This window comes from Bufo bufo, chromosome 4 (genome assembly GCF_905171765.1).
Source record: "Bufo bufo chromosome 4, aBufBuf1.1, whole genome shotgun sequence".
NCBI lineage: Eukaryota > Metazoa > Chordata > Amphibia > Anura > Bufonidae > Bufo > Bufo bufo.
In genome coordinates, this window is record NC_053392.1 from 231,019,533 (window position 1) to 231,037,459 (window position 17,927).

General features: G+C 45.6%; 1 protein-coding gene across 1 annotated transcript in view; it reads left to right on the top strand.

Annotated features, from left to right (window-relative positions):
* The first annotated feature begins 9,474 nt into the window (after positions 1-9,474).
* The window catches only part of FGF12 (fibroblast growth factor 12), a 338,330-nt gene continuing 329,877 nt past the window's right edge, over positions 9,475-17,927 (top strand). Inside the window, 1 exon segment of the mRNA XM_040428364.1 lies at positions 9,475-9,723. Coding sequence (XP_040284298.1) covers positions 9,633-9,723 — 91 coding nt within the window. The 5' untranslated portion in view covers positions 9,475-9,632.

Sequence of the window (17,927 nt, forward strand, 5' to 3'; positions counted from 1 at the left end):
TGATGCCTGCAGTCGTGGCAGGACTTTATAACGAGTCTGTAGTCGTGACAGACTGATGCCTGCAGTCGTGGCAGGGCTTTATAACGGGTCTGTAGTCGTGACAGACTGTTGCCTGCAGTCGTGGCAGGGCTTTAGAGCGGGTCTGTAGTCGTGACAGACTGATGCCTGCAGTCGTGGCAGGGCTTTATAAGGAGTCTGTAGTCGTGACAGACCTGGCAAAGCAACATTCCTATCTATACCATTATTATAATTTTTTCTTTTTTTTTTTTTTTTTTCTTTTCCCCCCCACCAAAGGCCACGACTGTAGGCGCCACCCTGTAAGAGATGCGCCAGAGGCCTGGACATAATAGACCACCATCCCCTGTCCCCCAAGCCTATGCAGGAGAAAAGAGGGGGTTGGCCCCCGCATGCACCACCCCTGACTCACCTGGCGGCCATGACAGCCACGAACCCCACAGTATCGTAAGTTAGCCCACCACCTGTGAACCTGAATAACCAAGGACAGACGTGTGAGTGAGCGCACGCCAGCTGGGCGACACTTCACTCATGCCACCACTCCCTAGCTAACCACCGGATTATTGTGACTGCGCCCGAACCAACCCCCTGACTGACCGTATGGGCTTACGGGCGGCCCGGCTGCGTGCGCAAAGTGACTTGGCCAGCCCCCCTCCTTGAAGCCCTCTTTATATTTGATCCTTGAACATATTCCAGATTTTTTTTTTTTTTTAATATATATATATTTTTTTTTTTTTTTTTTTTTACTCCTGCCTTAGTACCTAGCCACTGTGCCTGAGCAGAGGAGCCCTGCACCAAGACTGCAGTACCAGTATGGGCCTGTAGGTGTCGACCATCCCCCGCCCTCTCTCAAGCCAGGACCTGCTGGAGCGCAGCAAGCCAGTGATTCCCTTCTAGGTTAGAATTAACCATTGAAATCATAACTTGTTATACAGTGCACATGTCTGAGTATCTGCTTATCTCGTCTTGCCTGAGTTTGGCGCAGTAAAGAAGACGAGTTTATTCTGCAGCGGATTCCTAGACATGAATAAGCATGTCCACCTTCACAGCCTCGCTAATTGTAATTACCAGGAGAACGTGCATCAGGATCGGCTGCGAGGGATTTGCGCTCCGCCATGTGGAACATTGCATCCCGTGCCCACCGCTATCGACTATTTGTACAGGGAAAGCCGCGGCGTATTAATCGCCTATAGGTTTCGGCTTCCGTCCCCTGATCCTGCAGCTGGACCTCCGCTTACTGATTGCAGCTAATGAATAGACCCCTGTGTAAGCGGACGGCGTTTTCCTCTACGGCGGAACGTTCTGATACGGGAGTGAGTGATATATAACGCTGCGTCGTGGAGCCGACGGCCGGCGTGACCGATGCTCAGGATATGCGAGCGGACGTCGTGACCCGTCGCTGCTGAGCCACAGGTGAGGGGTGCCTGCCTGGGGGACGCTGCATGTGGGAGCGGGGGTGCTTAGCGCAGGGCCTGGAGCGGATCGGGGTGCCTGTCTCGGGGTGCCGGAAGCGATCGGGAGTGCGGGCAGTCTCCAGCGCAGCTGGGGACCGGCGGCACGCTCGGCAGCCCCACATGTTATACATAGCGAGACGGGTGTGCAAGCCACCCTGCCTACCTAATCACCGTAGCGACGAGCTCGACGCAGCCGATCCCCCGATCCTCCAGTGACGCATGCCCTTCTCTGGCACCAACCCACAAGCCGATTCGAAATCGTTCGAACCGACAAGTGGGGGGAGGAGGGCCAGGTTTAAATAGTGAACGCCCCGCCTCCCCTCACACAAATACGGCACTCTTAATTGCCTACCACTTATTTCAGTAATGCAACTTAAAAGTTGAAACTAACATATGAGATAGACTCATTACATGCAAAGCGAGATATTTCAAGCCTTTATTTGTTATAATTTGGATGATTATGGCTTACAGCTTATGAATACCCCAAAGTCACAATTCTGAGGTCCCCTTTGCTCAAGGGGTATGGATTAATTAGCTGACTAGAGTGTGACACTTTGAGCCTAGAATATTGAACCTTTTCACAAAATTCTAATTTTAAGCTGCATTAATGCAATTCCTTTTAAGTTGCATTACTGAAATAAATGGACTTTTGCACGATATAAAAATTTTTCGAGTTTCACCTGTACATACCCAAAATGGTGCCATTAAAAAATACAACTTGTCCCGCAAAAAAACAACCCCTGATACAGCTACAATGATGGAAAAATAAAATAAAGTTATAGCTCATGGAATGCGACAATGAAAAAATTGCATGGACACAAAGACCCAAAACACGCTGGTCACTAAGGGGTTAAAGAACAACCACACTTACCAGCAACTGCAACCACAAAGCTTGTGCCTGACCTGTAACCACTACATTTATACTGGACTGTAACCTGCAAGGTGTGTACCATCTGTAATCACCAGGCACCTGTTCAAAGACTAAGGCCTCTTGCACACGACCGTATGGCTTTCTCAGTATTTTGCGGTCCGCAAAAAACGGATCCGCAAAAAATACGGATGACGTCCGCGTGCATTCCGTTTTTTGTGGAACAGCTGGCCCCTGATAGAACAGTACTATCCGTGTCCGTTATGCGGACAATAATAGGACATGTTCTATCTTTGAACGGAACGGAAAAATGGAAATACGGAAACGGAAGGTATATGGAGTACTTTCTGTTTTTTTTGCGGATCCATTGAAATGAATGATCGTGAGGTCTGGACTACCAAAGCGCACGGCATTATCATGATTGATGCCTGCCTGACATAAAGCTGTCAGTATGATTCTGTTACAGAAAGGTCAGGCAGAGGCACACAGCATTATCAGTCATTATAGTGCCATGCTTCTGTAGTCCAGACCTCTCGATCCCACCCTCACACGAAGCGCGACTCCCACAAGAGACACGCTCATGTGAAAGAGCGCTAACTATTAAGTCTGCGCAACATCATTTCAGTCATTATGTGTGTCCATGCGTCCTGCTCTGGGGTAAACAGCCAACTCCCCTTTTGCCTGACATCCCCCGCCCGCTCTGTTTTGATCAGTGCAGGGAGGAAACAAGTTAAAGGGGTTCTCCGGGCTTAACCTTTTTTTCCTTTAAAAATCTAACCTGTGCAGGAAAGATTAATGATCACACACTTACCTTCCACAGTGCAGCCGTCCCTGAGATCTGCTCCCTGTCACGTGGTCCCTCCAGATGGCTTTTCTGTGCTTCCAGCTAAAGTCCGTCTCCTTATCTTCCTGTCTTCGCTTCCTTTCTCCAGCAGGAGACGGATCGTCACTAGTCACGTCACTGCCTCCTGCTGGAGAAAGCGGCAGCCGGCAGTCTTCACAGCGCACTAGGCTGAATGCTAGTGCTCATGTGCAGGACCGCCGGCCGCTCTCTGTATCGTACAGGCTTCTATGTGAAGCCTGTACTGACTCCTGCACAGCGCGATGTAAGCGCTGTGCAGGAGTGACAGCATAGCGATCAGCCACAGAGGCTGGATGGCACAAGGGGGGCAATTGATGGCAAAAAAAGGGGCACTGCCTAGCATAGTGGGGGTACTGGATGGTACTAGGGGGCACTGGATGGCACAAGGGGGCACGGGCTGACAAATAGGGGGCACTGGATGTCACTGTTATGGGGCACAGTGGATGTCACTGTTATGGACGCACTGTGGATGGCATTGTTATGATGTGAGGGCAGAGCCTGTGGACGGTCAGTGAAGGGATTTAGACACTGAGTGAGAAGTAGATTCATGTCTGGGTGCAGAAAGATGGACACAGGAGTTGTAGTGGGTGGAGCTGCTGCAGACAGAGCAGTGGGGGGCGTGTCCAGCCTGTGACTCATCTCTGTGCAGTGCAGCCAGGCTTGTGTGTCAATAAAGTTATGTATTCAACAAAACAAGAAGGGGAGAAAGTAAACAGATCTGCCAGGATAATCTGATGTCTTCCAGGGGGGAAGGAAAGCTCAGACATGAAAAACAGGTATTGGGGGGCATATGTAGGCATGGTGAGGGGTGTTAGGAGCACATTAAAAAATGCTGATTTGGGGACCGGACAACCTTTTTAAAGCCGTGACAGCACTAGAGCCTGCAGAATTAAGTAATCATGGACTACAAGTACACAGCATGAATCCCTTCATTTTCCTAGACCACCAGGTATCCTGACATTAACCAATCATTGTGACATTATAGGGCTTGTCCCACCATAACAACTTATCACCTATCCACAGTATAGGTAGTACACATCTGAATTCTAGGGGTTTGACTGCTGGGATTGCCGCCAATGATGAGAACAAGGGTCCCTGAATCTTTTGAGTGCATAGATCAATGGGACCACTGCTGCTCCATTCAAGTCTGGTATTACTGAAGAAAAGCAGAGTACAGTGCTCATTTCTGGACACCTTTACCATTGAGATACTTACCTATACTTATCACCTATTCTGTGGATAGGCTGCTATGGTGGGACAACAATTTAACCATTTAACTTCACTACTGTAGACCACCAGGTATCCAGACATTAACCTCTCTAATTACCTTTACCACAAGGGATTCTGGAATTTACTTCTTCATTGCCCTAGACCACCAGAATCCTAACATTAACCACATTCACTGCCAAATAACTAATTTTTTGTTTTTGGGTGGGACCGAGCTGCTCTGCCAGGAAAAAAAAGAGGATCCATGAAACCCTGATTGTTGCACCTATTTCTTTCTGCTGACTCCAGAGGTGTCCTAGAAGTCAAAATACACATCGATGAGCAATATTTTTCCCAGAAAACACCTTTAAGGGAGATATTCCTGGTAGTTGAAGGGGTGGGGGTTACACACCTGGGGGGAATCTATTATGTGGCAGTTTTCTGGTATAAGTTATCTCAGATGTTGGTGCACATGGGTTTGGCACAACAATTTGCTCTTTTTTTTAGGTTTACATCATGTAAAATGGGAGAGGGTGAAGACAAAAAGAAGCAGCCAAACTTACTGGATATGTTTATGTAGTGCTCATCAGAGGTTCTCAGCTCTAGCGTCTTCATGGGAATTTCAGATGGTTTTGAAATGAATAGTAAAAACTATCTGTAGATGGTAAATGGACCTCAAGTGGCAGATGTTAGTAGAATGCTTGGGGAGGGGGGGCAGATGTTGCTAAGAGGGCCTAGAAGCAGTTGCTACTAAGATGGCTGGTAGGAGATGGTTCTAAGATAGCTTTTTCACTTCAGGGGGTTTGAGGTTCCATGGTCAGTTCATATCTGATCCTACGTTTAATGTACTATGAGTACAGTACAATAGACCCACGATCAGATAGGAACTGACAGTATTACTGTGATACAGTCAGTTGGGGTCAGTCAGGGGAGCTGCATTCGGTCCGGAAAATACACCCAACACATGGGCTGTGTTTCCCGGACCAAGCACAGTCATGTGAATCAGGCCTTAGGTGGAAATTTTTCATAAAGAGAAGTCTGTTTTGCCAATTTTTTCGTCCAAATGTATTAAATGTCACAGTGTTTGATAAATTTGGTGCATCATTAAATCTAATGCTTCTGTCTTGATGTTACTCCATTTTATATGCCATTTACTGGAGTAAGGCCCCTTTCACACAGGCGAGTTTTCCGGACCCATTCACTTCAATGGGGCTGTGCACATGAGCTGTGATTTTCACGCATCACTTGTGCGTTGCATGAAAATCACAGCATGCTCTATATTGTGTGTTTTCCATGCAACGCAGGCCCCATAGAAGTCAATGGATCCCCCTGCACTTACTGTTATCCCCGGGCGCCGCTCCGTTCTCCCTTTATAGCCTCCGGTAACTTCATAGTTAGGCTCCACCCAGGGGGGAGACGCCGGCAGGTTCCCCTGGGTGGAGCCTAACTATGAAGATACCGGAGGCTATAACGGGAGAACAGAGCGGCGCCCAGGTATAACAGTAAGTGCAGGGGGATCCCTGGGCGCCGCTCTACATGTCTGTATAGTTAGTTTAGATGTTTTATTCTGGTGAAAGGTCCTCTTTAAGGAGAGGATTGTGGAACATCTAAAATCCCATGGATTGAAAGATGAAAAACAGCATGGGTTTACTTCAGGGAGATCATGTCAAACTAATCTTATTGATTTTTTTGATTGTGGAGGTGCAGTAGACATCGCTTATCTAGACTTCAGTAAGGCTTTTGATACTGTCCCACATAGAAGGCTTATCAATAAAGTGCAGTCATTGGGCTTGGACTCCCATATTGTTGAAAGGATTAGGCAGTGGCTGAGGGACAGGCAACAGAGGTTTGTAGTCAATGGAGTATATTCAGACCATGGTCTTGTTACCAGTGGGGTACCTCAGGGATCTGTTCTGGGACCCATATTGTTTAATATCTTTATCAGCGAAATTGCAGAAGGCCTCGATGGTAAGGTGTGTTTTTTTGCTGATGACACAAAGATTTGTAACAGGGTTGATGTTGCTGGAGTGATACACCAAATGGAAAAGGACTTAGGAAAACTAGAGGAATGGTCAAAAATCTGGCAACTAAAATTTAATGTTGATAAGTGCAAGATAATGCACCTGGGGCGTAAAAACCCAAGAGCAGAATATAAAATCAGTGATACAGTCCTAACCTCAGTATCTGAGGAAAGGGATTTAGGGGTCATTATTTCAGAAGACTTAAAGGTAGGCAGACAATGTCATAGAGCAGCAGGAAATGCTAGCAGAATGCTTGGATGTATAGGGAGAGGCATTACTAGTAGAAAGAGGGAGGTGCTCATGCCGCTCTACAGAGCACTAGTGAGACCTCATTTGGAGTATTGTGCACAGTACTGGAGACCATATCTCCAGAAGGATATTGATACTTTGGTGAGAGTTCAGAGAAGAGCTACTAAACTAGTACATGGATTGCAGGATAAAACTTACCAGGAAAGATTAAAGAACCTTAATATGTATAGCTTGGAAGAAAGAAGAGACAGAGGGGATATGATAGAAACTTTTAAATACATAAAGGGAATCAACAAGGTAAAAGAGGAGAGAATATTTAAAAGAAGAAAAACTGCTACAAGAGGACATAGTTTTAAATTAGAGGGGCAAAGGTTTAAAAGTAATATCAGGAAGTATTACTTTACTGAGAGAGTAGTGGATGCATGGAATAGCCTTCCTGCAGAAGTGGTAGCTGCAAATACAGTGAAGGAGTTTAAGCATGCATGGGATAGGCATAAGGCCATCCTTCATATAAGATAGGGCCAGGGGCTATCCATAGTACTCAGTATATTGGGCAGACTAGATGGGCCAAATGGTTCTTATCTGCCGACACATTCTATGTTTCTATGTTTGACGTCATTGGTTTAGGAAGAGGCTGCGGTGCTCAGAGGACAGCTGATCAGCGTGTGCCCTGGGTTTTGGAGTCCCGCTGATCTGATATTGATGTCCTATCCCGAGGATAGGTCATCAATATGAGAATCTCAGAAAACTCCTTTAATGCTTGTTAGTACATTGTTCTAACCCTTTCCTTTCCAGAGCACACAGTTTAGAGGGTACAATGCCTAAGGGTACTTTCACACTTGCGGCAGGACGGATCCGACAGGCTGTTCACCATGTCGGATCCGTCCTTCCGCTATTTTGCCGTGCCGCCGGACCACCGCTCCGTCCCCATTGACTATAATGGGGACAAGGCGGAGCTCCGGCGCAGCACGGCAGTGCACGGCGAGAGCCGCCGGACTAAAAAGTCGGACATGCAGGACTTTTAGTCCGGCGGCCTTTCGCCGTGCACTGCCGTGCTGCGCCAGAGCTCCGCCCCCGTCCCCATTATAGTCAATGGGGACGGTCCGGCGGCACGGCGAAATAGCGGAAGGACAGATCCGACATGGTGAACAGCCTGTCGGATCCGTCCTGCCACAAGTGTGAAAGTAGCCTAAGCTTATAGCACATATTAGCCTACTTTATGCCAGAATTTTGCACTAAAACTCTGGTTCATATTTGACAAATGGTGTTGCATCATAGCCCACTAAGCCACACCATATTTACACAAAGCCACACACCCTTAGGGTCCATTCACACGTCCGTAGTGTATTGCGGATCCGCAATACACCCGGCCGGCACTCCCCTTAGAACTGCCTATTCTTGTCCGCAATTGCGGACAAGAATAGGACATGTTCTATTTTATGCGGAGCCGCGGCCCGGAAATGCAGATGCGGACAGCACACTGTGTGCTGTCCGCATCTTTTCTGTCCCCATAGAGAATGAATGAATGAATGGGTCCGCAAAATTGCGGAACGGATGCGAACCCATTTGCGGATGTGTGAATGGAGCCTTAAACGGACATGCCTGAAAAAAAGTGTTACTAAATCTGGCATGAGTCAGAATTCTGGCACATTTGCAATAGCAACTTTGTTTTATTATTTTCAAGTTTCCCCTCAATATTTAGTAAAGAGCTGTAGTCCCACTATAGGAAATGCGTCGGCCTCTCTGGCTGCCGGGATCATATGAGCGCACATAGGCAGGCATGCACAGTAGCTCCCATGTCTGCACTGCAACGGTGGTCGTGACCCCTGGATATGAGCAGTGTATAATAAGATGGAAAAATGAATCCAGCCAGCAAAGGAGTCAATATGGACAATCACAATACATTAGTAAGTGCCTTGTATTAACTTTCTCTACGTGATAAATGCCATTTGCTGAAGTGAGACAACCCCTTTTAGACATACAAAAGTGTTCTGGTGAAATCCATATTCCTTCAGTCATCCTCTCACAATGCATTTAACTATATCTAAGAAGCTGTGAGTCATAATGCATAATTCCATGTTAAAAAAGGAGAGCAACAAGTGCTTTCTGCTAGGGTGATGCACGGTGAAGTCTGTGAGGGATGTACCTGCTGATAGCTTCTACTGTGTATAGGCAGTGATCATTACCACTCAGTTGACATTAGTACAAGAATACAGAGTATTGCTTCTGACAGGAGTCTTTTATCTTAGGGGTTTGCAGACTTCTCATATAAAGCAACCATGACTAATAAAATGCATGGCAGATCTCTTCTCCAAAGTCTCAGTGTTCAAACCCACACAGCCTGTTGCATCTTCTCTGAGACCTAAAATTCAAGCATAGACACTAAAATAAAAGTATCTTCACTGATACTATATTGTCATCTTCTCGAACTACAAATATGAGGCTGGTTCTTGGCCAGACACAATAGGAGAAGCAGTGATGTAGGAGGAAACCTGTAAGAGTAAACCTTGAGCTTTCACTAGGATGTCAGTAGCGTGTGTCTATATCTACAGAAGCGCACACTTCTATGGCTTCTACCACGTATCCTCCTGCTTCTGTAGGTCCATTTGCTCAGTGCTACACCCTCCTCCTATCAGCTACTGTATGCACCGAGCTGTGTTTGCAGTGGCTGCCGTTGTTCAGAGGCTTTGTTGAAGGAGGCAGGGCTAGGAAGAGATTCAGTGTTTTGCGTCTGACGTCCTCACAAACATCTCCCGGGCTCGGCCCCTTTTGGCAAACTGCCTTCATTGAAAAGTCTCAACATGTCACGTTTGAACAGTTTTTAATCCTTTGATCGCGAATGCTACTCCAAACCAAAGCCCTGTCGATGCCACGACTGAAAGACCCATGCATTGGATGATGTGCTGCTGACTCCTTCACATTGGGAACCTGTCAAGGAATCAGAAAAAAGTCAATCAATGAAGATTCTTGGCCATTTCCTGAAGAAAGAAGTGCTTATGCTGCAGTGTCTATGTGGAAAGCGCCTGAAACAGAGCAAGAATTCAAGTGGTGAGTTAAGATAAGTCTTCTGTCTCTCACAGTGTATGCAGGCTTCTCTGGTGCTGAGGGAACGTACTGCCTTTAAGAGAAAGCATCTCAGCTGGCTTCCTCTTCAGGGTTTTTCATCCATTTGTGGAAGGCCTGCTTGTCTCCCTTCATCTACCTATCTATTTATAATGCAGAGGAATTGGTTTAAAGGCTGGTTTGTAGACAAATTTAGGGAACAGTCTTTATTAGCAATTGTCTCATAGCAAGGTACTGTCAAGGTTGAGCACTCATTTCTTCATGATGTGAGACAAATGGAGAAGGTATCTACTTTTTACCGAGAATGAAAAACTTTCAGCCTTCTCAGGATGAACTGTATATATTGCCATGGTCGTCCTTCTCATACTTGAAAGTTGTACCCGCTGCCCACACACTCAAACTTTTGGAGAGTCAAGGCATTGTGGAATGGTCAACTGAAAGATGATTCAGCACCGCGGACAGATCCATGTCTCTACGCTTCAGGGAGCACCATGGCTGAAAGCAGAATCCCATGCCAACTTTCATAAAAGATCAGTGGCTTTGGAGATATATTGAAGTATTTAGCCTGAACAATGGACATAACTTGTATAATAATGAGCACTTTCTAGAGCTTACCACATATTCATAGCGGTTTTCATTAAGGTATCATTTACTTGATGCGGTTTATTGTATCAGAAGGTCAGAGTATGGGATCTTTCAGGCGAGATCTTGATGATGGTTACTGATCTTGCATTAATATTGACTTAAAACAGCTTGGATACATGATATGTATGATCAGATTATACATTATGGCGGAGATTTATTAAGACTATGCTACTGTTAATCTCAAGTAAGATGGCGTAAGATGCTCCCATTAATACTGTACATTTGGCTCACGTGTAAGGTGTTTGTGCATCAGAAAAGCAAATGTACACCTGCAATGAGCAGGCTTGCCCCATTATTTCCACACAAAGTATAGAAAGTTGGTTGGGGGCCCCACCTCTTTTGTTAAACCCCACCCACTTGTCAAAAGTGACAAGAAAAGTGCAACATAGAATTTTTTTGCAGAGAATTTTGTCACTTTTGTACACCAGTTGTGTCATGTGTTTTGTGCAGTACATTGACTTGTGTCTTCCTTTAAATACAATTAAATAGGATTTTTGGACCTTTGTGATTGTTTATCAATTTGAATAAGAAATATTATCTGGAATGAAATAACGACTGATTGTGATAGATTATGCTCGGAGTATTTAGTAGTAGCTGTTTTATGTGCATTTTTAATTGTGACTTACAGCGATTGATCACTTCGACCTTATTGCCAGTACATACTATGCGTCACATTACTTGGGATCTCAATATATGACCTTTGTATATAGCCATATCTGCATGAGGGATATGCATTGAGCTGTCCTTTTCCACCTGCAGTGGCAGACATAGCATGTATGCACAGAGCCATTGGTTTACTCGCCCACGTGGTTGGAGCGGGCAATAATGGAGAACGCTGTACATTTAAAGGGCATCTGTCAGCAGATTTGTACCTATGACACTGGCTGACTTGTTGCATGTGCGCCTGGCAGCTGAAGCCATCTGTGTTGGTCCCATGTTCATATGTGCCTGTATTGCTGAGAAAAATGAAGTTTTAACATATGCTAATGAGCCTCTAGGAGTAATGGGGGTGTTGCCTTAACACCTAGAGGCTTTGCCACTGCCACGTCCTCTCCACTTTGACAGGGTCACGCTGTGTAAACATCATAATGCCTGGCCCTGTCAATCAAAGTGGAGAGGGCACAGCCATTACAGAGAGAGCAGAGCCTCTAGGAGTAACAGAAACGCCCCCGTTGCTCCTAGAGGCTCATTTGCATATATTCAAACTTATTTTTTTTCTCTCAGCAATACAGGCACATAAGAACACGGGACCAACACAGATGCCCTCAGCTGCCAAGTGCACATACTACAGGTCAGCCAGTGTCATAGGTACAAATCTACGACGGATGCCCTTTAATAATAATATATTGCTGATTACTTTATCACCAGCTTGTGCTTAATCTGTTTACATGGTACCTTCTTTTCTGATATTAGTCACAGTTTGATGCTTGAAATGATATGTATAATACATGTATCATTTCTGTACTTTTCACATGTACTGAGCGTTCCTTGTTACACAGAGTATGGAAATAAATAATGATTGGCCCTCAGCTTGCAGGAGCAGCTCTCAGTATGGAGGAGTTGCTTCTGGTGGATTAGATGATTTTTTTATGACTGTTTCTGTCTTTATTATCATTTCTTGGTATGATGGGTAATGAGATCCATGGGTTTCCATTAGAACCTCTGGAACAGCACTGCTCCCAATGCATAGGCTGCTCAGAATGTACCCTTCATTCTTAGCGGAAACTTCTTTATACAAGCAGTGTCTGAAATAAATCTCCCTGTGGCCATGGTTTGACTTTAGCTTCAGTTTTGCCTTAATTGCATTAGCTTGGCTGTCCTAAAAAGTCAGGAAGAAGCACTTATAAGGCTGCTAAATATAGAAAAGGCAAACCTTTTATTCTTTTTTTCCCTATTGCTCCATAGGAAAGGATTTGGTCAGAGAATTGGCTGCAACCTGTTGCTGCGACTAATGTCTGCTCTCACATTAATGTAGGGAAAAGGTTTCCAGAAGCCCCAGATAAACATCAGTAGAAGCCAATGCTTCACTGACAATTGAATCACAGGAGGAAATAATGTGCTTCCAGGGGATGATCGGAGATTTCACAAGAGGAAACGGCCAGTGCAAATTTGATAAACTTATTTTATAAAGAAATAAGCAGATGTTCTGCCTCATTCTGCGGGTGCTCGCTGACCGCTTTCTGCTACCAGATCCTTTCCCTCATCTTAAAAATGATGAATAAAGCAACAGTTCTGATCATTACATTGTTCTGCATAAGAATGGAGCTGATTTCCTGCTCTTCCTATTTCTATTGAAGCAGGCAACCAATGCTCACAGGTGTACAGCAGCCGCCCCGAAGAGCATTGTCAGCATGTATAGTATCTATCTATTATCTATTATCTATCTATCTATCTATCTATCTATCATCTATCTATCTATCTATCTATCTATCTATCTATCTATCTATCTATCTATCATCTATCTATGTCTCTATCTATTATCTATCTATCTATCTATCTATCTATCTATCATCTAACTATCTATTATCTATCTATCTATCTATGTATCTATCTATCTATCTATCTATCTATCTATCTATCTATCATCTAACTATCTATTATCTATCTATCTATGTATCTATCTATGTATCTATCTATCTATTATCTATCTATCTATCTATCTTATACCTATATAATCTATCTATCTATCTATTATCTATTATCTATCTATCTATCTATCTATCTACCTATCTATCTTATACGTATATAATCTATCTCTCCATTTATCTAGCTATCTATCTGAAGTCACAAAACATGGTCTCTGATCTCCAAATCTAGCATGTTGCCCTGATGAACTAAGCAGTACATTGTCATCTATGGGCCATTTATGCCTCTACCTATTGATACTCTCATAGTGTAACAGCAGCTGATGTGCGCCGCTGTTCCCCTGCTTACCGCCGCGGTCCCGGCGCCGTGTTCAGCGGTGATCTGCTGCCAGTGTTTCCTTTCAGCCCTGGCCACAGCATGCTTGCTGCTTGTTTCCTGCAGCGTCTCTTTAAGGGCCGGCGCGCATCACTTCCTGTGTTTTATGGGTTGGGTCATGTGACCTTGCCAACCAATCCTAGCCCTCCTGCACATATATGAGTGGCTCAGCCCTCTTCCCAGATGCCTCAGTGTCAAGGTCCTTGTGTCCTGCTAAAGTTCCTGATATTCGCTTGTGTTCCTGACTCGTACTTGTGTTCCTGGAGGACTCTGCTACCTGTTTGATCCCTGCCTGCTTACCTTAACTCTCCTGTTGTCGACCCGGATTGCGTGACCTGTACCTGTGCCGCCTGCCCTGACCTATTGCCTGTCTGACATTTCCCATACAATACACATGTAACTTCTATACTTTCTCCTCCTGACAAGAAGTTACAGGCACAATGAAACCTCCAATCATCATCCGATTCCTTGCGCCTTATCCTTCTTGCACTGCGCTGGAGATGAGAGGATCGGGCTGCTGTCACACAATCCCACTTATTTCCTTTAGCCCGGAAAGAATGGCTTCTCCCTCATTACCTTTCTTCCAGTCATTACACTGTCTTCTTCATACCGAAATGTAAAAAAAAAAATTCTGCTGCCTGGAAAATGCTGTTTGAGTAATTTGATATTACAGAAGCATGTAGCACTGGAAGATTAGTCATAATCATATTTCATAGAGATTGATAACATCATAGAGCAGACCACTAGGAAGCTGGTCCATCATTGCCTGCGGAAAATTAGATATTAGGGAAATTAAGTATTAAGAAAGTTTAAAATCGCTTTCCTATACTGGAAACATGGTTGTTGTAGGTATTTCAAAAGCATCGCCATATTTTTTTGTGTGTGACTGAAAGTAATGTTAACGCCTTAAAGACCAGACTATTTACCCCTCTTCTTGGCATTTTCCAATCATTTAGTACATGCATCTTTGAAATTCATAATTTTTTTTCCATTCGGTTATGAAGAAAATTTTTGTGCCTTTTCAGTGATGTATGGGACCTTACTTTTATGCCATTTTTATTAGGCCTCATGCACACGACGTTTTTTTTTTTGCGGTCCGCAAAACGGATTTCCGTTGTTCCGTGATCCATGACCGTTTTTTCTTCCGTGGGTCTTCCTTGATTTTTGGAGGATCCACGGACATGAAAAAGAAGTGGTTTTGGTGTTCGCCTGGCTGTGCAGAGCCAAACGGATCCGTCCTGACTTACAATGCAAGTCAATGGGGACGGATCAGTTTGACGTTGACACAATATGGTGCAATTGCAAACGGATCCGTCCCCCATTGACTTTCAATGCAAAGTCAGGAGTCCCTATTAATATACCATCAGATCGGAGTTTTCTCCAATCCGATGGTATATTTTAACTTAAAGCGTCCCCATCACCATGGGAATGCCTCTATGTTAGAATATACCATTAGATTTATGTTAGATCGTGAAACTCAGATCCGACAGTATATTCTAACACAGAGGCGTTCCCATGGTGATGGGGACGCTTCAGGTTAGAATATACTAAAAGAACTGTGTACATGACTGCCCCCTGCTGCCCGGCAGGTGCTGCCAGGCAGCAGGGGGCAGACCCCCCCTCCCTGTCCCCCCTGTATTTAACTCATTGGTGGCCAGTGCGGCTGGCCCCCCCCTCCCTCCCTCCCTTGTATTTAACACATTGGTGGCCAGTGCGGCCGGCCCCCCCTCCCTCCCTTGTATTTAACACATTGGTGGCCAGTGCGGCCGACCCCCTCCCTCCCTTGTATTTAACACATTGGTGGCCTGTGCGGCCGGCCCCCCCTCCCTCCCTTGTATTTATCACATTGGTGGCCAGTGAAGCCGCCCCCCGCCCTAATTAAAATGACCGACCCCCGATCATTGGTGGCAGCGGAGAGTTCCGATCGGAGTCCCAGTTTAATCGCTGGGACTCCGATCGGTAACCATGGCAACCAGCACGCTACTGCAGTCCTGGCTGCCATGGTTACTTAGCAATTTTAGAAGCATTATACTTACCTGCGATGTTTGTGACCGGCTGGGCGCTCCTCCTACTGGTAAGTGAAAGGTCTGTGCTATAAGCAATGCGCCGCACAGACCTTTCACTTACCAGTAGGAGGAGCGCCCGGCCGGTCACAGACATCGCAGGTAAGTATAATGCTTCTAAAATTGCTAAGTAACCATGGCAGCCAAAACTGCAGTAGCGTCTTGGCTGCCATGGTAACCGATCGGAGCCCCAGCAATTAAACTGGGACTCCGATCGGAACTCTCCGCTGCCACCAATGACGGGGGGTCGGTCATTTTAATTAGGGGGGGGAGGGAGGGGGGGCCGGCCGCACTGGCCACCAATGTGTTAAATACAAGGGAGGGAGGGAGAGGGGGTCGGCTGCACTGGCCACCAATGAGTTAAATACAGGGGAGGGAGGGGGGGCCGCACTGGCCACCAATGAGTTAAATACAGGGGAGGGAGGGGGGCCGCACTGGCCACCAATGAGTTAAATACAGGGGGGGAGGGGGGGTCTGCCTCCTGCTGCCTGGCAGCACCTGCCAGGCAGCAGGGGGCAGTCATGTACACAGTTCTTTTAGTATATTCTAACCTGAAGCGTCCCCATCACCATGGGAACGCCTCTGTGTTAGAATATACTGTCGGATCTGAGTTTTCACGAAGTGAAAAATCTGATCTAAAAAGCTTTTATGCAGACGGATCAGCGGATCCGTCTGTGTGAAAGTAACCTACGGACAAGGATGACGGACGCGGATGGCAATCTTGTGTGCATCCGTGTTTTTTCACAGACCCATTGACTTGAATGGGTCCGTGAACCGTTGTCCGTCAAAAAAATAGGACAGGTCATATTTTTTTGACGGACAGGAAACACGGATCACGGATACGGCTGCAAAACGGTGCACTTTCCGATTTTTCCACGGACCCGTGTTCCCGCAACGCACCCGCACCTTTTTCCGCAACGCCCGTGTGAAAGAGGCGTAAAGCAACAGCTGGTCCAGCAATTCTTCAAAAAATACTGCCAAAAATGCACTGTGTATGAAACCACCCTAAGGCTTTATTCACATTAAGGATATTTGTTGCAGAGATTTCTGCGACTGTCCCATTTATCTGAACAGGATACAATATGCATAAATCCAAAGCAACCCTAATCAGATGTATAAAATATGGCCATTTCTGCAGCAAATCAGCTGCATGTGAATATACTTTAAAGAGGACTTGTCAGCAGAATGAACTGTATTATATTGGACTAAGGATGAGCCAACCAGTTCGGACTGAACTGGGTTTGGTGCAAACTATTTTTTGGACGGCAGGTGAACACGAATATTTTCAAGTTAGTTTCAGGTGTATTCACTAAAAGGCGCATATTTATGTGCACATGTCGGCGGGAAAAAAGCACTAGGGAGGAAGAAGAAGAGTTCTCACATGACCCTGAGAGGAAGTGGGAGGGAGGGCTTGCCCTGATTGGCTCCCAGGCTGACAGACAGCCTGGATGAGCCAATCAGTGCTGCAGCAGGTAGGTAGGTGCCCTAGCAAATTGTGCAGAACACCATTCTGTGCTGGACTGTCTTATAGTGTCTGCTAGGAAAATGATCTTATGGAGTCAGAGAGAGTGAAAAAAACAATCAGGTACAGTCAGAAGTCAATCAAGCTTATATTCTATTGCCAGGGAGAATGAAGAGAAAGGCAAGGATTAGAAATAAGAAGAAGAGTTGTGTGTGTAGGATAGGGACAAGCAGGGCAGCTGACAGGGAGGAAGGTGTGCGGAGCTGTGGCAACTCTGCCTCCTAGCATACCTGCAGCTGCAGCAACCTCCAAAAGCAGCTACCTGCAAGGAAATACTTTAATTATTTTCCCCCTTTTTCACTGAAATCCTATTTTGGGGGTGGAGTGGGGGGTATTATAAGCTAAAACTGTACCAACACGTGTTCTACCATCAATCTAGAATAGCATATAGATTACTAGTGAAAACTCTGTGTCAGGTCATCTCACATATTTAATTTAATGTTCATGTTTTTTGTTTTTGCTTGAAAAACTGTATATATCAGGCTAAATCTGTTCATTATCTACACACACACACACACACACACACACACACACACACAATAGTGCTTTACCTGCAGACTGTCAGCTTTAATTTGAGGGTATTTACATCCAAATCAGGTGAACGGTGTAGGAATTACAACAGTTTGCATATGTGCCTCCCACTTGTTAACCTCTTCAGGACACATGATGTACCGGTACGTCATGATGTCCTGGTACTTAAGGACACATGACGTACCGGTACGTCATATGTTGTTCCGAACACTGCCGCCTGGCTGTGATCGGAACAAGGTGCCTGCTCAAATCATTGAGCAGGCACCTCGGCTAAATGCGCGGGGTGGTCCCGTGACCCCCCCATGTCGGCGATCGCAACAAACCGCAGGTCAATTCAGACCTGCGGTTTGTTGCGCTTTCAGCAGTTTCCCCGTCGGGGACCGCGGGGATCATAAACTTTATATGCCTAAAATATAGTTTTATTCAACCCCCCCTGCACCCCCGAATGATTTTATGGTGGCGGGAGG